General features: G+C 44.0%; 1 protein-coding gene across 2 annotated transcripts; it reads left to right on the top strand.

The window, feature by feature from the left end:
• Positions 1 to 1,678: 1,678 nt before the first annotated feature.
• On the top strand, positions 1,679 to 19,091 carry LOC125763745 (E3 ubiquitin-protein ligase TRIP12). Of its 2 annotated transcripts, none has more exons than XM_049427189.1 (9): positions 1,679 to 2,116; positions 7,341 to 14,212; positions 14,297 to 14,636; positions 14,721 to 15,082; positions 15,157 to 15,453; positions 15,532 to 16,269; positions 16,359 to 16,547; positions 16,642 to 16,843; positions 16,922 to 19,091. In XM_049427189.1, the coding sequence occupies exons 2-9, from the start codon at positions 7,670 to 7,672 to the stop codon at positions 17,383 to 17,385; spliced, it is 9,135 nt and encodes a 3,044-aa protein (XP_049283146.1). In that variant the 5' UTR covers positions 1,679 to 2,116; positions 7,341 to 7,669; the 3' UTR covers positions 17,386 to 19,091. The 2 variants fall into 2 exon arrangements, with proteins under 2 accessions (XP_049283146.1, XP_049283145.1); XM_049427188.1 differs by lacking the exon at positions 1,679 to 2,116 and adding an exon at positions 3,137 to 3,495.
• The last annotated feature ends 101 nt before the right edge of the window (positions 19,092 to 19,192 follow it).

Below are 19,192 nucleotides of genomic sequence, written 5' to 3'. Positions count from 1 at the left end.
ATCTGCTTTACCACAGTGACGAAAAACCACACGTTTGCTCTGTATGTAATCGCGCCTTCAAGGAACTTTCAACGCTGCACAACCATCAACGCATACATTCCGGAGAAAAGCCCTTTGCTTGTGAAACTTGTGGTAGATGCTGTCACGCGGAACAACGTCCATACTGCAAAGATTAAATATCTTTTTTTTATTTGACTTTTCTTAGGCAAGTGTTTCCGGCAGCGTGTATCGTACTTGGTTCACCGGCGGATTCACACCGGATTGATGCCGTACAAGTGTTCCGGATGTGACAAAAGTTTTCGCTATAAGGTATCGCAGCGCACACACAAATGTCCAGCAAATCCTCCCGGAACGGTTCTACGAAAAACTGGCGATTTGTTGCAGAAACTGTTGCAATCATCTTCGATTCTTCCTGAAGCTGCTTCCACGATGCAGCGACTTGAAAAGGAAACATTGTTCATAGGTGATGCTCTTTGCAATGCCGTTGTCGAGCTCACAGAAGAGGATGATAAACAGACGGCAGATTATGTAAATCGTACACTAGACGAACTGGTTAAGGGAACGTACGATAAGCTAGAAATTAGTAACGCTTCCTCGTCTTCCTTGCTGTACGATCAGTTACAGACCCAACAACTATACAGTGACACAGGGATAGCTAATCAGCTGCAACCATTATCAGAGCAACAACCACAACCGCAGCCATCGGCTACCAGTGAACCAAATTTTCCCCGCATCGAAAGCTTGTGCCTTCTTTCGCCTAGTTCCTTCGACAGCGGTCAACTGGAGGATTTGGAAGGACTTAAACTAGATAATGGATGGTGATTACGAGCTAATGATATATTAAGTGGTTTAATGTATAGTATGCGACACGCTTATAGCCCATATATTACGGTGACCTTGGATCTTAAGAAATATGTTCATGCTATCAGCAGCTTTGAAGCTTTCTCCAAGAAGAATTAAAATAGGGTCCAAATTAGAAGCAAGAATTGTAATATCAATATAATGTACACCAACATGGCCAACATAAAATAACGACCAACAACTACCTTATGTCGCTGAGAAAAATTATAAAATAATCTTAAAAGTATAGCTATTTCAACATTGTTGTCCCATATTCGAAAACATATTCATGGGTCTCTGAACACTCTCTGTTAAAAGACCTCGGAAGTAGCTCAATATATAACCTCGAAACACTCAAAATGGTAGATAAACAAAGGCTACAAGAAATGCAAACGGTGTGGCAACAATCAGCGACTTACAAAACAGCTGATATTCCTTGAGATTTATGCTCTGCTCGATAGCACTCACACCAAAGCAACATACGGATATGGCACACACACTCATGTGAAAACATGCGAAGGGTGAGCACAGCAAGACCAGATTGCATAAAATTAACCTCTTGGCCATACTGAACTGCAATTTGACAGTTATAGGCAATGTCTCACAAACTAAACAAATCTTCCCGACCACCGAAAAGGGAGCAAGATGAGACATTAGCTCTGAATGTTTCAGCCAGTATTTAATTTTAATTTTTATGTTGATCATTTGTAACCATATTGAGCATAAAACACGCATAAAACGCTGGTTTGGTACTGTCTAATTTCAAACATTTTTCTACAACACTGCTAATGACATGCACGTGCTGCCAACTGCTGGCTCAATCTGTACCATACAAATGTAGGTACACGTTTGTGTAGTTCAAATGTGTTCGTGAGAGCGAAAACTGAAAACAAATCTAGCTGTACCTGCTCATTGCATTGTCAGTGGATTCAGAGTGAAACTGTTGCGAGCAAACATCGGTCCAAATTGAACGGAAAGAACTCTAGAGCCAGTGATTTCAAGGTGAAATAGACATTTGGGCTGAGATCTAGCCGTTTCAACGTAGCAATGATGCTTGCCAATCAGTTCATTTGTGTGGTTAAAGAGTGAAGATTTTATCTGAGCAAGAGTATTGCTATCTGGTGATTATTGATTTTCAGCGCTAGCACAAATAAAGAAGATCTGTGACGTGTGTGCGTGTGTGTGTGGTGTTTCGCATCCAAAAATGGACCCCTCGTTGGTTAATCCGGAAATGACAATACGAAAAAATCTATACTACGAATGCAGTACAAACGTTGTAAGTTAAGTGGAGTGATTTGAAACAAAGCATTAATTTTTTTAACTTGTAATAGGTACTACTCTGAATGCTATCTGTTTGCTATCGTTGGACAATGTAGGATGTCATGCGTAGTTTTCTGGGGAGAGACAGGAGCTATGCGCATCTTTTGATATCAGAATTGACAATAATACAACATGTTCGTATCAATTTCAATATGTTTGTACGCTAACGCTTCCAGCAATCTGCAAACTCAATGGATATACAGATTTTACTTTGAAATTATGACGATGATGATTGAGTTCAGCATTCAAGGTAATCAACAGAAAGCCTACGCGGATACTTCCCCAAGTAGCTTTTTTTTTGGTATCGCGAAATGAAACCTTCATAGGTTCTGATTTCATCCATTAAATTAAGTGTAATAATTTAATCCTTATTGTAGTATAAATAAGGAAGCAAGGAAGAAGTGTACAAGATTTGGAATTCGTTTATACAATAATATCACGACTACATTAACTAGATGCATTTTTATTCATATTATCAAACCTTTTACGAACGAAAAATTACTCTTTATGTTATGACGTCCGTTATGGCTGACAATATTCCTAAATGTTTATACTACCAATGCTGTTGGGCGTGGTCCGATAAAAATTAAAACCTTACTAAACTCTTTGAATACTACTATAAAGTCCACGTTATAGTTGTATTACTATACACTATACTAATAGTTCAGTGCAAATGTTGTTTTGAAATGACAGATCCTAATACATTAGTAAAAAGCTCTATTGATATACATATAGTTATAAAACGTGCTCAAGTTCAAACAAAAATTACAGATTTCTTTTGCAATAATCGGAGTAGCCGTAGCTTGTTCTGGTTTCTGTTCAAATAGAACTTGTCTGGACCGAAATTAATCTGAAATCATTCGCGCCATCGGCTCGCTTTATGTACCAATCGAGAATGTGCAAATACAAACTGCATTTTTTGGCTGGGTATAGATGGCACGAATGATTCCTGGTCTGTTTCGGCCCAGTTTAATTCACAATATCAAAATCCAACGTCCACGGCGTAGTTATGTCGATAAGAACGTTCCCGTTAAAATATTGGCTCAAAGTAAATGATTCTGTAGAAAATTAGCTACTTGGGAAACATGAACTTTCAGGCAGTTTGACAATTACAAGTGCTTGCACAAATATTCACACACGCTCTGCTTGGCGTAGTGTGCGTGTGTTTTGAAATCGAACGTTAAACGTCAGTAGTACGAAAGAGAAGGCAAAGCAGAGTATTTCTTCCAGGGGATCGAATCGTTGCGACACTTCCTTTGTTCGTCGTTAGAAAATTTACCAGAAAATACATATTCTTTCGGTGAAATTGTGATTTAAAGTCATGACGGGATGATGGTAAGTACGTTGTCACTGTTATGCGATCAAATCCGTTCGCCAAAAGGCCATAATTACATAATAAAATGCGTGAGCGCATGAAATGTGCCAATCCTCTAAAAATGGCTGGCACCAAGTTGTCGTGTCGTACATTAAGAACAGATTGAACAAATATAGTACTGCCAACGTACGTTGCTGTCGATCTGGCTTTCGATAATTCCTTCGTAAAACGGAATACGTTTGAAAGTAGAAGATGCAAAACTGTACGATTCTTTGCTTCGCCATCCGATCCTAACTCGATTGAAAGGTTAGATAGGCAGCAGGCCATTTTGTTGAAAATTTCTGTATCAGCTCTGTCAGCAGCGCTGGTGCTCCTGTCAGCCAATCCGGAAAGCTGCTGCAAACACTTGCGCTAGCATTTTTCCTGAACACATCATATTCTGCTACGGAAAAAGAAGCAACGTAAAACGATACAAAAACGTTGCGTTGAAAAAATCTTACAAATTCGTATGCCAATCCAAATTTGTTTCTCTGGCTGGTGCTGTGCGACTGTTTGGTCAGTGTGTGAATGAAAAGATGATGCGGCTCGGCTGGTTTTTTTAGATATAAATATTAGAACAAAATCATAAAGTGTACAGGCAATGGCAACCGTTTCTTTTGTTCAGGACTGCGTTTGTATAACGCATTTGCACAGTGACGTAGAGTTAGATTAAAGCTCTGGCTGATTTCCTGATAGCTGAAAATTCACACGACTAGAAAAATCGAACTTGTGGTTGATTCCGCATGATGTTTTTCTTTGATTCAGTTTACGTGCGACGAAATGTGAATATTGTAAAATGTGCAATGAAATACAAGGTGTTTCCTGATGTGTAAATTTTTTATGAATCATTGTTTCGTCAATGCTCTAGACGAGCTGGGAATTGTGGTGACGCAGAAGGAATTGATCCCTCACAAGGTGCTTAGTGCGACATTTATGTTGATTAGACATGAAACTTTATTTTACATAAAATTTGAATTTTTTTCATCTTCTGATCCATGTTACACAAATAGCGTCATAAGTAATAGTAGCCAACACATACACAAAACAGCATCGAGTGAGGAATTATTTCAAAGAGAATCAATTCTACATTCGACGCTCCTGCGACCAAGCCGATGTTTCGAATCATTAGTTTAAAAATGCGCTTGTGTAAATCTCGTGGCACTGTACCACGATATTATTGTCATGGTACTATTAGAATGGTGTGACCTACGTCGTCACAGGACTTTACATTAGCGTACCCTTCGTTATTTGGTTTGGCATTTTATTCTGGTACATGAATGCGCATGAGGGATAAACACGCTAACACAGGACTCAGGGAATCATCATTACGGAGACGGCAATGCTGATTGTTGCCGACCGTTTTATGCCGTATGGCTAGCATAGAAAGGTCAGTAACCTTTTTTGGCTGAAAGTAATCAAGAACAGTGCAGCATATGTGCATAAATTAGTTTTGTCTTTCTCTTTTCAATCAACCCACTATTTTATGCGGGTTGAAACTTGTTCCATAGCAAATGTAACCGTTTGCCCCAGAACCTAGATTTGGGTACACGTTATCGTAGTTCACGTTGGCATATGCTGTGTTGTGATAAAATCGTTCGTAGAAAAGTACCTATTTGGAAGGTTCGTAATCTTATCGTCAAGTGTTGCTATGGTGATTATTTCGTCGAAGGAAATTAGACGCATACACGGCTATTTGATTCGTGACACGACATACATAGGTATATTCAACGGCATGATGGTATATAAGCAACTGGATATGTGATCAACAAAAAGGTTTCGATACAATACCAAACAGTGTTCTTTAATAATGTGACATACAACAGCAAATTACGGGTAGAAAAACTAGCAAAGTGAAGGCCGAATTGCGGATTGAAGAGACAGAGCAAAATCGCACCGTGTGAAAAAGTAAACAAGAGAACGATAGCCAAAGAAAAATATTGTGCATGAATGATGTGCGTGCAGGCTTCATCAGGATGAGAAGGAAAATTAATCGATGGTATATCGGTACCTCGATTTATCCAGGATTGTTGAAGCAGCAGGTCAAGGCAGGTATTGCTGTAGCAGGTTTCCGAGCTTCACTCAAGTGTTGAACGATTGGTTATTTTGTAAAAATCAGTTTTGCGAGCAACCTTTGCTACCTGCCAAAGACCATGAATGAGAAAGGCTCAAAAATAAGCTGCTTATGATCGGAAACATAGGCTTTCCACCACTGTAACTAAATGGTATTGGTGGGCGAATCTATTAGGCTGGTTATGTTTTCGATTAGTTACATTGCGGCTGGGTTGCACATATGAATTGACCATTCCAAACATAATGGCATTTTTTCATAATTTATAAAAACAAATTGTATTTTTGTCTATAGATTTGCTCTGTGCTGTCGATTGGTTCTCCAACAAACTACCTCTTGCATGTGGAACGCTCCATGACGAGTTGGAGTGAAACATGTTGGCTCTACCGTACACGGGTCAACAAACATAAATACAACTCCTTTTCTGCCTGTTCTGCTAGCCGAGACATACCTATATAGGTTGTGATTCCGGTTTTCCGTGCAGCGCGTTACAGTCGGGCGCAGGAGATGATGATTAAGGTTTCGTTTTCGTGATTTTCCTTTCTTTGGTCTTTTGTCTGCGGGCTCTCCTTATGCCTCATGCGTCGTTTGGCTTCAAACGAGAAGTTTCGTGAGAGAGGGAACATGCCTGCAGCAAACAACAACCGACTCAACCGAACTTGACTGAACTCTCGACCGATGAATTAATACGTTTTATTCCTACCGGTTGTTGCTGTTCTTGTACCTTTCGATGGTCGTGCTGTTGACTCGCACAAATTCATTCTAAGTGAAGGTGCTTTTTATATGTTGGGCCTTACCCTTATACGTAGTTGTTTCCCCCCGCGAATAGTTTGAGATCGGTTTCTCGCTGTGGTCTGTCTTGACGCTGTTGTATGGAATACGAGTCTGTTGCACGGATGATGCGTATTTCGACGAGTTGTTTTGATCATGTGAGGGAGGCTATGCTGCAAACGACGACAACCGCAACACATCTTTGGCGTTGTTTTTTTATTTATTCCGTTTCTGTTGCTTTTGATGCGTTATTGAAATTTACAATAACCTTTATTTACATTTGAAAATATTTTTCTCTTTCTTCTCTACCGTTCGTCTGAAGGGTGCCTGATTGTAATGAGCATCACTGGTGCCATTCTCAGTCAGCGTTTTGAGCATTCGAGTTCGTACAAGTTTGGCTATGCGTTCTCTTATTTTGCCGTGGTGTATTTCCTCTTTGGTATGTTCTTCCTTTCACACTCCTTTATGTTGTGGTAATGTACGACATTGGCGTGCGTGAGCGAGCGATAGACCGAACCGGGATGAACAGACTGCAACACTCGCAACTTAACATACAGTCGCGACAGGAAAATAGCCAGACACAGCGGGAAGTAATAGGCTTTGTATTTGGTTGACGACATAAGCAATCAACATTTAAGCGAGTGAAACGCATGGTAAAGCAATTGATATTTCATTGCAAACTCACTGACGATGTATGCCAGGTCCATGCTTATAAATGTATTAAGAATTTTTACAGATATGTTTGGTTAATACATTGCAAAATTTGTAGTTTTATACTATTTATTAAAGGAATAGGCATTTTTTGTTACCTATAAGAAAAGTTGGTTCAGCACGACGTAGCTCGATATCAAAAATGTATTGTAAGCTGGACAAAAATGTATTGTAAGCTGAACAGTTCCTTTAGTGTGGCTTTCAATTTCAAAGTCTTTAGTCTATCCAATTTAATAATCCCATTCTAAAAAAACATATTTGCTCTTACTATTTCAGATGTAATTTCCCTTGGAGCAGTAACCTGGTAACATACATTGTGTTGTTGTTACTGGGTTGGAGTAAAATTTGCGTTTACGGTAGCTTTGGAACACTTGCCCCGAAACCGGAACGTGAATCCTTCTGGATTAAACTTAGAGAGGGAGTGCGGACATTTGTGCTGGTTTTGAACTAAGCTTGGCAGAACAAACAACGAGTCTACGCATTTGATCTGTGCTTTCGTCGGCCAGTGGATTGTAAAGATTGCCCAGCAGCTAGCGCGCTTACACAAATCGCACCACGCAGCCGGGTATGTTTAATGGACACAGGGAGCCTTGTAAGCGTCGTCTATGGCCGAATCCGTTGGTAAGCAAGTGCTCTCTGCAGTGACGGAGGGGCATCATCATCTACAGCAACAACCAACAAAGCAACAAACGAAGGATCAGCAACATCAACGAAAAGACGTCGCCGTCGGTAGCTGTAGCTATACATATAATAGTGAAAACCGTCGTTCTAGAGCAGGAAAGTCGTCAAAGGGGGAAGTAGCCAGAAATAGTTCATCCTCTACACGGGAGTTATCCGGAGCAGTCGCACAAGCACAATCCTCTGCAAAGCAAGAGTGTTCCGATTCGGCTGATAAAGCAAGTCAACCTCGTAGTAGCGTAAAACGAAAGCACAGCTTACCACTGAACAGTGCTGCCGATCCGCCACACGGCACCTTTTCAGCTGAACATCTATCCGTGAAACGGCAGTCATTGAATACTAAAGTAACAGCCGGTCAGCAGTCTGGGGTTGCTGCTGTTCCAGTAGCCTACCGTACACGGTCGCGTACTACTTCTAAAGAGCTTGTGTTCACCGCGGCCAGCAATAGCAGTTTGGTAAGCTCAAGTAACACAGCTGAGCAGGGGTTTGATTTCAGAAACCAACAGCATCAAGCATCTGGAACGCCTTCTAAAATAGTAGACGTTCGAAATAATCGCAGCAAATCATCTACCAAAGTAGGAGCATCTTCATCAAAGGGAGGAGGTACCGGTTTCGGTCCTCATGAAAGTACAAAGACAACAAGCAATAATATAATATCCGAGCGTAATACAACATCTGATCGCAGCAGTTCGTCAACGTCAATTCCTTCCTCTGCATTGACAGTCGAAAATAACATAACGCCTGTAATTGGTGCCCCTGTTGAAGCTCATCAACCAAAGGCGAAGCGGGGTTCCCTTGTCAGTGCAAGTAATCGGGTTAACGGGGAAGACAAAAGTGTCTGCACTACCTCATCGCTTGCCTCTTCGTCTCGTGCAATAAGCAAGAACAAGGGGAGAAAATCCGGCGGTACCTCCTCGTCTTCGACGAAGATTTTGCGTAAAATTGCAGATCGAAAAAATTTACTCGTAGAAGAGACTAAACCCGTGTCAAAGGCAATTATAAAATCAGGCCAACGACGCACTAAAGGTGATCGCAAGTGGCACCAAGAAACAGCATCTGTTACTACAAGTCCCTCGTCGTTAAGTGCTTCTACAGTAGAGCCATCAACGGTCGAAGGATTAACAATTCGAAACTTGCGTTCTCATCAGCATAACCAACAACAGCAGCAACAGCATATAACGCTTACTGCGACCGTAAACGAACTAGGAATCGTCACAGGTGCGCAAGTATCTTCAAGCGCAGTACCGTCTGCATCAACTTCGTCGTATTCAGCTTCTACTTGTTCGACAGGCGGTGCGCAAGTGCCCAAAAAGCGCCAGAAAGTGGGGGGGGATCATAATAATCAGCATAACTACCACCACCACCAGCAATATCAGCAGCAGCACCCCAATCTGGGGGCAAGACTAGCGGCACGTAGTAGCGGAAGTAGAGAGCAGCAGCAACACAATCATCATTTACCGACTACAGTTAGTCTACAGCATTACCAGCAACAGCAGCAGCAGCAGCATCATTTGGTAGTCCATCACCATCAAGGTCAGCAACCGTTGCCGCAACACTACACGCTACATTCCCAGCAGATATCTCATTTTTCCACACAGCAACAGCAACACTTTCAACACTACCAGCCACAGCATCTGCAGGCGCATCCTCAGCAACTGCTTCATCAACAGCAGTTTGCTGTGGGCGAATCGAGTGGCTTGCATCTGCCGCACCAGTACGAAGCAGGAGCACCGAGTAGTACATCTGTACAGCAAGGGCGTAGCAGTGGAAGTGTTGGAGGTTTACTAAGACGCAGTTCTCGGGGCAAGAGTTCCCATTCATCCGCAACCACGGGGTCTTGCGTTAGCTCAAATCCAACCAACAATCCCTACCACCAACCACAATCGCAATCCGCGTCATCATCGTCACGGTCCGGTAGCCATCATCATCATCATCACCGAGGTGGTGGTGGTGGCGGCGTAGCAACCGGTGCCGTACATTTGAGCAACGCGGCCACGGTGATCGCCGGCACTTCCTCGTCGAAGGGCAGTTCATCGAAAGGGGCGATCCTTTTGGCGACCAGTTTCGACGGAACAGGCGCAGTAGGGGGAATCGGTGGTGGTAGTGGAAGTGGTCCCTCTACCTCGAATGCGATGGCCAACGATGGTTCTCGTAATAATAACAATAATAACAACAGTGGCAACGATGGAGCGAATGCACAACAACAGCAGCAGTCACATCCGTTTATAAAGCTAACAAAGGCCGCCCTGGGTGGAGGAGGGTCATCATCGGCCTCCTCTTCTGGAGGAGTGCCTCCGCATCAGTCCACATCTTCGTCCACCATACCGGACGTGAACATGTTGCATTCAGCTGGAACAACGGGAGCTGGCACTACCGCTTCTACATCTTCGGGATCGGGTGCGGCGGGCAGTTCGGGCGTCCCACCCCATCCAGATTCGGAAAGCGATGACAGCGAAGTGGGCCGACTGCAAGCCCTACTGGAAGCACGTGGTCTTCCGCCTCATCTGTTTGGAGCGCTTGGGCCACGGATGCATCATCTACTCCACCGGACAATGGGAACAAACAGTAGTTCTTCGAAGGCTCAGCAGCTGCTCCAAGGGTTGCAGTGTCCTGACGAGAGCCAGCAACTGCAAGCTGCCATCGAGATGTGCCAAATGTTGGTGATGGGCAATGAGGACACATTGGCCGGATTTCCCATAAAGCAGGTAGTACCGGCACTTATAACGCTGTTGCGAATGGAACACAACTTCGACATAATGAACAACGCGTGTCGCGCTCTTGCTTATATGCTAGAAGCTTTGCCACGCTCATCCGGGACGGTTGTCGATGCAATACCTGCGTTTCTCGAAAAGCTGCAAGTTATTCAGTGTATGGACGTGGCGGAGCAAAGTCTTACGGCACTTGAGATCCTTTCGCGGCGACACAACAAGAGTATCTTGCAAGCGAATGGCGTCTCATCGTGTCTCACTTTTCTGGATTTTTTCTCAATCAATGCGCAACGCGCTGCGTTGGCCATCACGGCTAACTGCTGTTTAAATTTACATACGGAAGAGTTTCACTTTGTAAAGGAATCGCTGGCGTTACTTGCCCGATTACTCGCACAACAAGATAAGAAGAGCGTAGAAAGCATTTGTACGGCGTTTTACCGATTGGTGGACAGTTTCCAGCACGATCAAGCCGTACTACAGGAAATAGCCAGCATGGAATTGCTAAAGAACTGTCAGCAGCTGCTAGTAGTAACACCCTCCGTACTGAACAGTGGCACTTTCACAAATGTTGTGCGTATGTTAAGTGTAATGTGCGCCAACTGTCCAGATTTGGCTATTACGCTCTTAAAGAACGATATCGCTTCGACGCTACTGTACTTGCTGACGGGATCTGCGGAATCTGTTACGTCCGATGTGGAATTAGTTCCTCGTAGTCCGTCAGAGTTGTATGAAATCACCTGTTTGATAGGTGAATTGATGCCTCGTTTACCAACGGATGGAATTTTCGCTGTAGATGCTCTGCTCGAGCGGCCGCAACCGACTGTACAGGATGCGGTCCAATGGCAATGGCGTGATGATCGTGGGGTCTGGCGACCGTATTCATTCATCGATTCACGTATGATCGAAGCAGCTCACTTGAATTCGGATGATGAAATAAGTCTTAGCACGCTAGGACGCACGTACACAATCGATTTTCATTCTATGCAGCAAATAAACGAGGACACCGGAACGACACGGTCAGTACAACGGAAGATAAACCACCAGTTGCTTGCTCAGCAGGGTGCGGCAGCTGCTGCCGCCGCAGAAGCAGCAGCGGCAGTAACTGCGCCAGTCATTGTCACCCCACCAACAGCCAGCGGAAGTGCCGTTAAAGCGGTATCAGCAGAGTGCAGCGCTATCATGGGAAGTGTGGAGAACGCAACAACGTCCACAGCCGTCGCAGTTATTGGTACAGGATCGTTAAATCTTGCCACTAGGCCTCCGAATGCACAGCGTGATGCTCGAATTGCTTGCTTAAAGGAGGAACGTGGTTTGGCTGCTGAGTTCATTCGCAACCTGTTCTCAGTGCTATACGAAGTGTACAGTTCTTCGGCTGGTCCCTCAGTGCGATACAAGTGTCTCCGTGCTCTATTAAGAATGGTATACTTTGCTAATGGAGATTTGTTGCGAGATGTTTTGAAGAATCAACTTGTTTCATCACACATCGCCGGTATGATGGCTTCGAATGATATGCGCATTGTAGTCGGTGCGATGCAGATGGCGGACATTCTGATGCACAAACTACCGGAAGTATTTGGAATGCACTTCCGCCGAGAAGGCGTGATGCATCAGTTCAAACAATTAACCGATCCGTCGATACCGATCTGTGCGGCACCGTCTCCAAAATCGGCTGGAGGAACGCAAAGTGCGCCTGCTTCTGCCACAATTCATCCGGCGGGCGGAAGTAGTGGTGGACAGACGTTTGATTTTGATAGCAGTGCCATCGCGTCCAGCTCGAAGGTCGGAGGAGGTCAGGTTGCAATAGCAATCGGTGGCAATGCTGGTGGATCGCACGTGAAGAACCTTTCTTCCGCGATGATGATGGCCAGCAGTAAGATGAGTTCTCATCATCATCATCAACATGTTCCCCACCATCACCATCTACCACAGCAATCTGTTTCGTCAGCAGCAGGTGCGATGGCCATGACCAGCAGTAGCAACAATTACACTACTGCATCTGCCTCTGCGTCTGCCATAAATCTAAACAAACCATCCTCGATGCGACAACAAGCCGCGGTACACCATCATCATCATTTGATGAATTTGATGCCGCACTCCGTCGGTGGACATGTTTCTGTCCCTGGTCAGCATTTGCCAGTGGCGAATTTGCATCACCATCTCGATGCTGGCACTAGTGGAGCTACTGTGCAACCTGTAGTGCAGCCTACCCCCGGGACATCAATTGTAACTGCCACAGTCACAACAACGGGCAATGGAAACATTCTGTTGAATGCTATCTATAACTCAGCTGCTGCCGCTGCTATGAATCCGATGAACCATCATCAGTCCCACCCTCAGGCTCATTCTCATCCGCACGCTGTCCCACAGCATCAGAGCAATCATCCCCAACAACCGACCGGTGCATCTGTGGCACATATGTATCAATCAACACAACACTTTTCCGATGCTTTCACTGGTTACAATGTTGCCGTGTCCAATCAAACCAACGTTGCGCTTCTAACGGGAACCACTGTCGTAGGAACCAGTGCAGGGACAGCCGTGGTCAGTAACAGTAATACGGGAATACATGGAGTAGGAGTAGCGCAGGGAATTGTGGTTTCCCCGAACAACAGCTCCCCAGCTACAAATACGGGACATCATGCTTCCCATGAGGGTAGCAGTAGCAGCAACGGTAATAATGCGGGTCAGTTAAAAATGTCGGACATTTTGAAGCGAAAGGTTCCACCTAAGCGGAAATCGCAGGGTAGTTCTAAATCTAAGTCACGCCACGACGACGCCCACACGTCAGGTGGAGCAAGCTCTTCCTCTGTTGGCCATGGTGCCACATCCCTCTCCACTGGAAGCGGTGTAGCTAGTAATAGTGGATCATCTGGCGGTGTGTCATCCGTAATGCAAGAATTCATCAACAAGGCAACCACAATGGGAACAAGCTCCACGTCGTCTGGACGCCACACACCAGCTTCCGGTTCAGGATCTTCTCGTTCGCGGTTTACAGGTGCGTCATCGAAAACGACTTCTTTCTTAGCATCACTGAATCCAGCCCGCTGGGGTCGGCAATCGTCATCCTCTTCGTCAGCGTCTACGTCCCATAATGCTTCCTCGTCGGGATCTGGCTATGGCAAGGATGGTAGCAGCGGAAGCTCGTTAAACAAGAGCCATTCGAATTCAAACCTGATTGCGGCTGGAAATCGTGAAAAGGCTCGTCAGTGGATTCGTGATCAGGCCGTACTGTTTGTAAATCGTTATTCCGCAGATACAACAAGCGGTACGGCAGAAGGTGCAAGTGGCATAGGTGGTGGTGCCCTCGAGCAGCATCCGGCCTGTACAATCCTGATCCGGCTTACTGATGCCATACGCAAACTGGACGGTCGTAGAGACGAATGTTTAAATGCACTGCAGGAACTGCGGGACATTTTAATGGAAAGCGACATATCACCGTTCGAGGTGAATCATTCCGGTTTGATTCGGGCGATGTTGAACTACATGGCAAATGATGAAAATCCGCTGGTGGAACGAGCGACACGTTTACGTATGTTTTTGCACGTGTTTGCCGGATTGCCGTTGGATGCTAACTATTCCCACGTGGGAACAGGTATGCCAGCAGGTATGGACGGGGCAGCTTTTAGTGCTCTTGTGGCAAAGTTGAATGGATGTGTCACACAGCTCGAACAATTTCCGGTGAAGGTGCACGATTTTCCTGCTGGCGTCGGCGGACGATCTAACACAAGTGCTCTTAAATTCTTCAACACACATCAACTGAAGGTAAGCGAGAGATCCAAGTACAAGAAGTAATGAGAAGTTCACATGGGAGGTTGCATTGTATTATTTATGTTTTACTTTTCTTAGTGCAATCTTCAACGCCATCCAGAATGTACAAATTTGCGCCAATGGAAAGGTGGTACAGTGAAAATCGATCCTCTAGCGTTGGTGCAGGCCATCGAAAGATATTTAGTAGTGCGAGGTTACGGTGGAATCCGCGTGGACAGCGAAGAAGATTCGGAAGAGGACATTGATAATATTGATGCTGCGGCCATGATATCTATGGGCGGATTGAAACACAAGCTACAGTTTTTGATCGGTGAACATGTGCTCCCATACAACATGACCGTGTACCAAGCCATTCGTCAGTACTCGCCATTGGTAAATGATCAGTCGGAGACGGACACCGATACCGAAACACCGATAGGTAAGTAACATTATAATCGAGCATAATATTGATAGAAGTGTATAACTATGATCTTTATTGCTCTTTTTACCGATCTCATTGCAGGAAGCGCCAGTATTTGGGTGCAGCAGCATACCATTTACTATCGTCCCGTCGAGGAAGAATCGAGTGGTTCCAACAAGGGAGCATCGGGATCATCGCGAAAAAATAGTAAAAATTCATCGCAATCGAAACTCATGCGCAGAAAACCGGAATTCTGGATCGATGGACAAGTGCCGGCCGTTGTGTCTCCGCTTGGACCGTTTCTTACTTCAAAACTGCCGGATGTAGTAACAGTACAAGATGCCTCACTCGACGCACTCTGCATGCTGCGTATAATAAACGCACTCAATCGGCAGTGGGCGACTCTTTACTTTTCGGTACCGCACATACCGATTGTTCCACAGGCTGATTTCATTCACTCGAAGGTTAGTTTGCAGTGCAAGACGGAAAAAAGAAAACACATACCCTATCAACTAACTAACATGATTTAATATTTTAGATTGCAGCAAAAGCAAGCCGTCAGCTGCAGGATCCGCTAGTTATCATGACAGGTAATTTACCTCAATGGCTGCAACAGATTGCGGTGGCATGTCCGTTCCTTTTCCCCTTCGAAACGCGCCACCTTCTTTTCTACGCCGTTTCATTCGATCGAGACAGGGCACTCCAGCGTCTGCTCGATACGACTCCTGATCTCAATTCGGCCGACACGAGCGAACGCGTAACTCCACGTCTAGACCGTCGGAAACGGGCCATTTCCCGGGAAGATATACTGAAGCAAGCAGAATCGATTATTCAAGTAAGTTTACGCAATGATGCAACCTGTTGAGCGAAAACGCATCAAACGATTGTTACTCTTTGCTTTTCCATTGTACAGGACTTTGGTCACTCGAAGGCTTTGCTGGAAATTCAGTATGAGAATGAGGTCGGTACCGGACTGGGGCCTACGCTCGAGTTCTATGCGCTGGTTTCAACGGAACTGCAACGCTGTGATTTAGGCTTATGGAACGATAGTGATAGCTATAAAAACAATAACCAACAATCGACCTCGATTGCGGACAACATTGTCAAATCATCGATTGGTGGTGGAGGGCTCGAGGACGCAAGCTTGGATACGACCACAACAGCAACAACGATGACACTCGTGAGCATGACGACTACCCGTTCGTCGCTTGGATCAAATCGTGGCAGCGAGGAGGCAGCCAACAACAGTGTCAGCGGTGTCAGCGATGATAACAGCAGCTTCATAATCAGCAACGATAATTCATTAAACATGCTTATTGAGCAATCGGATCATCTATTACAACTGAATCCGCAACAGGCTGAACTGGAGAACAATTCCACACCACCGCCGGCCTTACCTCCTTCATCTTTTGCCGATGTGGAAGGATTGATGATAACACCCTTATCGGGCGTAGGTATAGGAGGTACAACGGATGGTACCGGTAGTCTGGCTGTTACTGGTGGTGGAGCCATTTCGTACGTAAACGCTCCTAGAGGATTGTTCCCGATTCCGCTCAGCAAGACAGCGAAAACATCGCAGATTTCCCGCTTGAAGCACAAGTTCAAGTTTTTGGGCAAATTTATGGCAAAAGCAGTGATGGACAGTCGAATGGTAAGAGTTATATTTTGGTCATGGAACATATTATAACACTGGTTACGTAAAGCATACGTATCTAATTATTTTATGGTATTTCATTCTAGCTTGATTTGCCTTTTTCTATTCCGTTCTACCGTTGGATGTTGAGCGAGGAAAGTTCTCTCGGTTTGTCTGATTTGGGCCAGATTGCACCAGAAGTGCAGAGCACATTACTCCGTCTGAACGAAATCGTGAAGCAGCGAGACCAGATCCAGGCAGATCCGAAACTTAATGCCATGGTAAAGACTGAAAAGGTAGGTCTCAAATGAAAACTATGTTATCAAAAATCATACCATTGAAAAAATGTTCTAACACTAACCTCAACGTATCCACCTCTTGAACTCGTAGATTGAAGCACTTGATTTGGATGGATGTCCAATTTCGGATTTGGGTCTAGACTTTGTCCTGCCTGGCCATCCAAACATCGAATTGCGTCGTGGTGGACGTGATATGGCGGTTACGATCAGCAATCTCCACCAATACATTTCCCTCGTCACGCACTGGTTTTTGGCCGAGGGAGTATCACGTCAGTTTGAAGCACTTCGCGAAGGTAACAATTCGATTTTTATTACACTAAAAGTGTGCCTGCGGGTTGATACTTAATCACATGTTTCTTCGTTTCTGTTAGGCTTTGATACTGTGTTCCCAATGAGTCGTTTGCAAATGTTCTATCCGGAGGAACTAGAAAACGTTTTCTGTGGCTCCGGTATCGGTGGAACAAATCTGCAACGCTGGGATGTTCGAATGCTTTCTGAAAGCTGTAGGACGGATCATGGTTTTAGCCAAGACTCGCCGGCAATTCAATTTTTCTACGACATTCTCGCTACGTACAATCGGGACGAACAGCGGCTGTTTTTGCAGTTTGTTACCGGTAGCCCGCGGTTGCCGACGGGTGGCTTCAAATCCTTAACGCCGCCGCTGACAATTGTGCGTAAGAAGATGGACGGCAATCAAAATCCGGACGAATATCTGCCATCAGTGATGACGTGCGTCAACTACCTAAAGCTGCCAGACTACTCGAACCGCGAGGTGATGCGTCAAAAGCTGAAGATAGCCGCCAGCGAGGGAAGCATGAGCTTCCATCTGTCATAAATCCATTAGTCATCGGAGGCAAAAGTGTTTTGTTCGTATTTGAACGGGTCTGTGTTTATGAGTCTTCGATTGTATACGAGAATCAACATCTACAGTCCGTTTTGATGCAATACACAACGAGACACGTTTTCTTCTTTCTGCGCGATTATCAAACATCTCACAACAAAACGCGGCGCGTTGCCATGGATACGATATATAAATTTCTCTGTACGGTAGCTAAATGGTACGAAAACGTCGCCCAGAAACTCCGGAGTACTCGTGCCGACGGGTCTGGGCGGTAAAACTATCGTTGTAAATAATCCTTTTTTCTATAGAGTTATATATAAAGCTCACTACAAATCTAAAATAATATTGGGATAATAGAATCGAAGTTGAATAATCGGGCGATAAGTAATAAAATTAAACCACAGGTGACATGAACAACCTTATCAATAAATAGAAGTGCGAACCACACCATTGGAATCACAACACATCTTCAATGTATGTTTGTGGTGAGAAAATAATCTCACAAATAGGAATCGCGGCACTAGGCTTGCGAGCTTTCTGTGTGCATACTCGAGTGTTAGGTAATATTTCGATTCGAAAGGGTGTGGAAAAGTTCCAGTCACTGGAATGACATACATCTTTGCACACAGCTTGGCATTTAAATGAGAACTTAGTGAGAGGATTTCCGTTTGCAGCCAAAACTAAGCATACACTGCTTAAAAGATACATATAGTTACATCGAGTAAGACAAATGAAATAGGGAATATACTGGGGAACAGAAGAATTGCAAGAGGTGACCGAATCAACAAATCAACTAACAATACTATCAATAATAATTGCTAAATAAGGTTACGGTAGTCACTAAATGTTTGCTGCATATAACACAGAAGTATCAAGAACATAAACCACCACTTTGCAAAAGGTATTTCAATTGGTTACACAACGTTAAGCTTCTTCTGTTGCATTAACGCAATTGGTATGTATTGTGGGGTGGTACGCAGTTTTGTGAAATCCCACCGCATAAAAACAAATGAACAAAGTTTATTTTGGATATGACCGTTGGTTTCTGCTGCGCGAGTAATTTGGATCGATTTATTATCTTCTGTGTTGTGGTTCAGTCACAAAGCGAACAAATAAGATGCAAATTTAACCAAATTGCAAAAACAAAGGAAGCAAATAAATGGGAGAAATGTCCCATCAAGTAGGATGCATTGAAAAAGAGAGAGCATGTAGAAATATCGTGAAGTACGTTCGATCCTGTGTCGAACAATTGAGGCGAAATGAAAGCCAAAAGCAAATATCTTTTTTAATCACCTCTGCGTGCGATTTTTATGTTAATGAAATTTCAAACAATATATTTCGAACAGTTCAGTGTCTATTAAAAACAACTTTCATGTTCATTAATAAGAAAAATGATTATTGGATAGTCATTCTTTACTTCGAAAAATAGATCCTAGCCGAATTATTCCCAACTAAGTAATGGTGTCGAGCACGTTTATGAATGCTTATTCATGATTGATAGAAAGGAAAAGATTACGGCGCTATGCAAATCGCCACACTAATAAATCAAATGTGCTTCTTCGACACAAACACAAATTCTACCCAAAAGATCGTATTCGATAAACAATATCGTTGGTAGTGTTTCAACATATTCACCGAAGTATCGACATACGTGTATATCTAGAGCTAATAAAATTCGATGGTCATGTGGTCAAAATCAATTCCCTGCGTCGTATGAGTATTTGTTATTTACTTTGGAAGACATAGAAATGAAAATTTTCATCCGTTTTTTTCTTTCAAACGCTACCGACGACAACAAATG

Source organism: Anopheles funestus, chromosome 2RL, assembly GCF_943734845.2.
Source record: "Anopheles funestus chromosome 2RL, idAnoFuneDA-416_04, whole genome shotgun sequence".
Classification (NCBI taxonomy): domain Eukaryota; kingdom Metazoa; phylum Arthropoda; class Insecta; order Diptera; family Culicidae; genus Anopheles; species Anopheles funestus.
This window is presented reverse-complemented; position numbering and strand designations above follow the sequence as displayed.

Excerpts from the sequence above, each read along its gene's own strand:
- LOC125763745 (XM_049427189.1), top strand. The coding sequence starts at position 7,670 with ATGGCCGAATCCGTTGGTAAGCAAGTGCTCTCTGCAGTGACGGAGGGG. Across the intron at positions 16,270-16,358 it reads CAGTGATGGACAGTCGAATG|CTTGATTTGCCTTTTTCTAT; the intron begins GTAAGAGTTATA and ends ATTTCATTCTAG. Across the intron at positions 16,548-16,641 it reads CCATGGTAAAGACTGAAAAG|ATTGAAGCACTTGATTTGGA; the intron begins GTAGGTCTCAAA and ends TTGAACTCGTAG.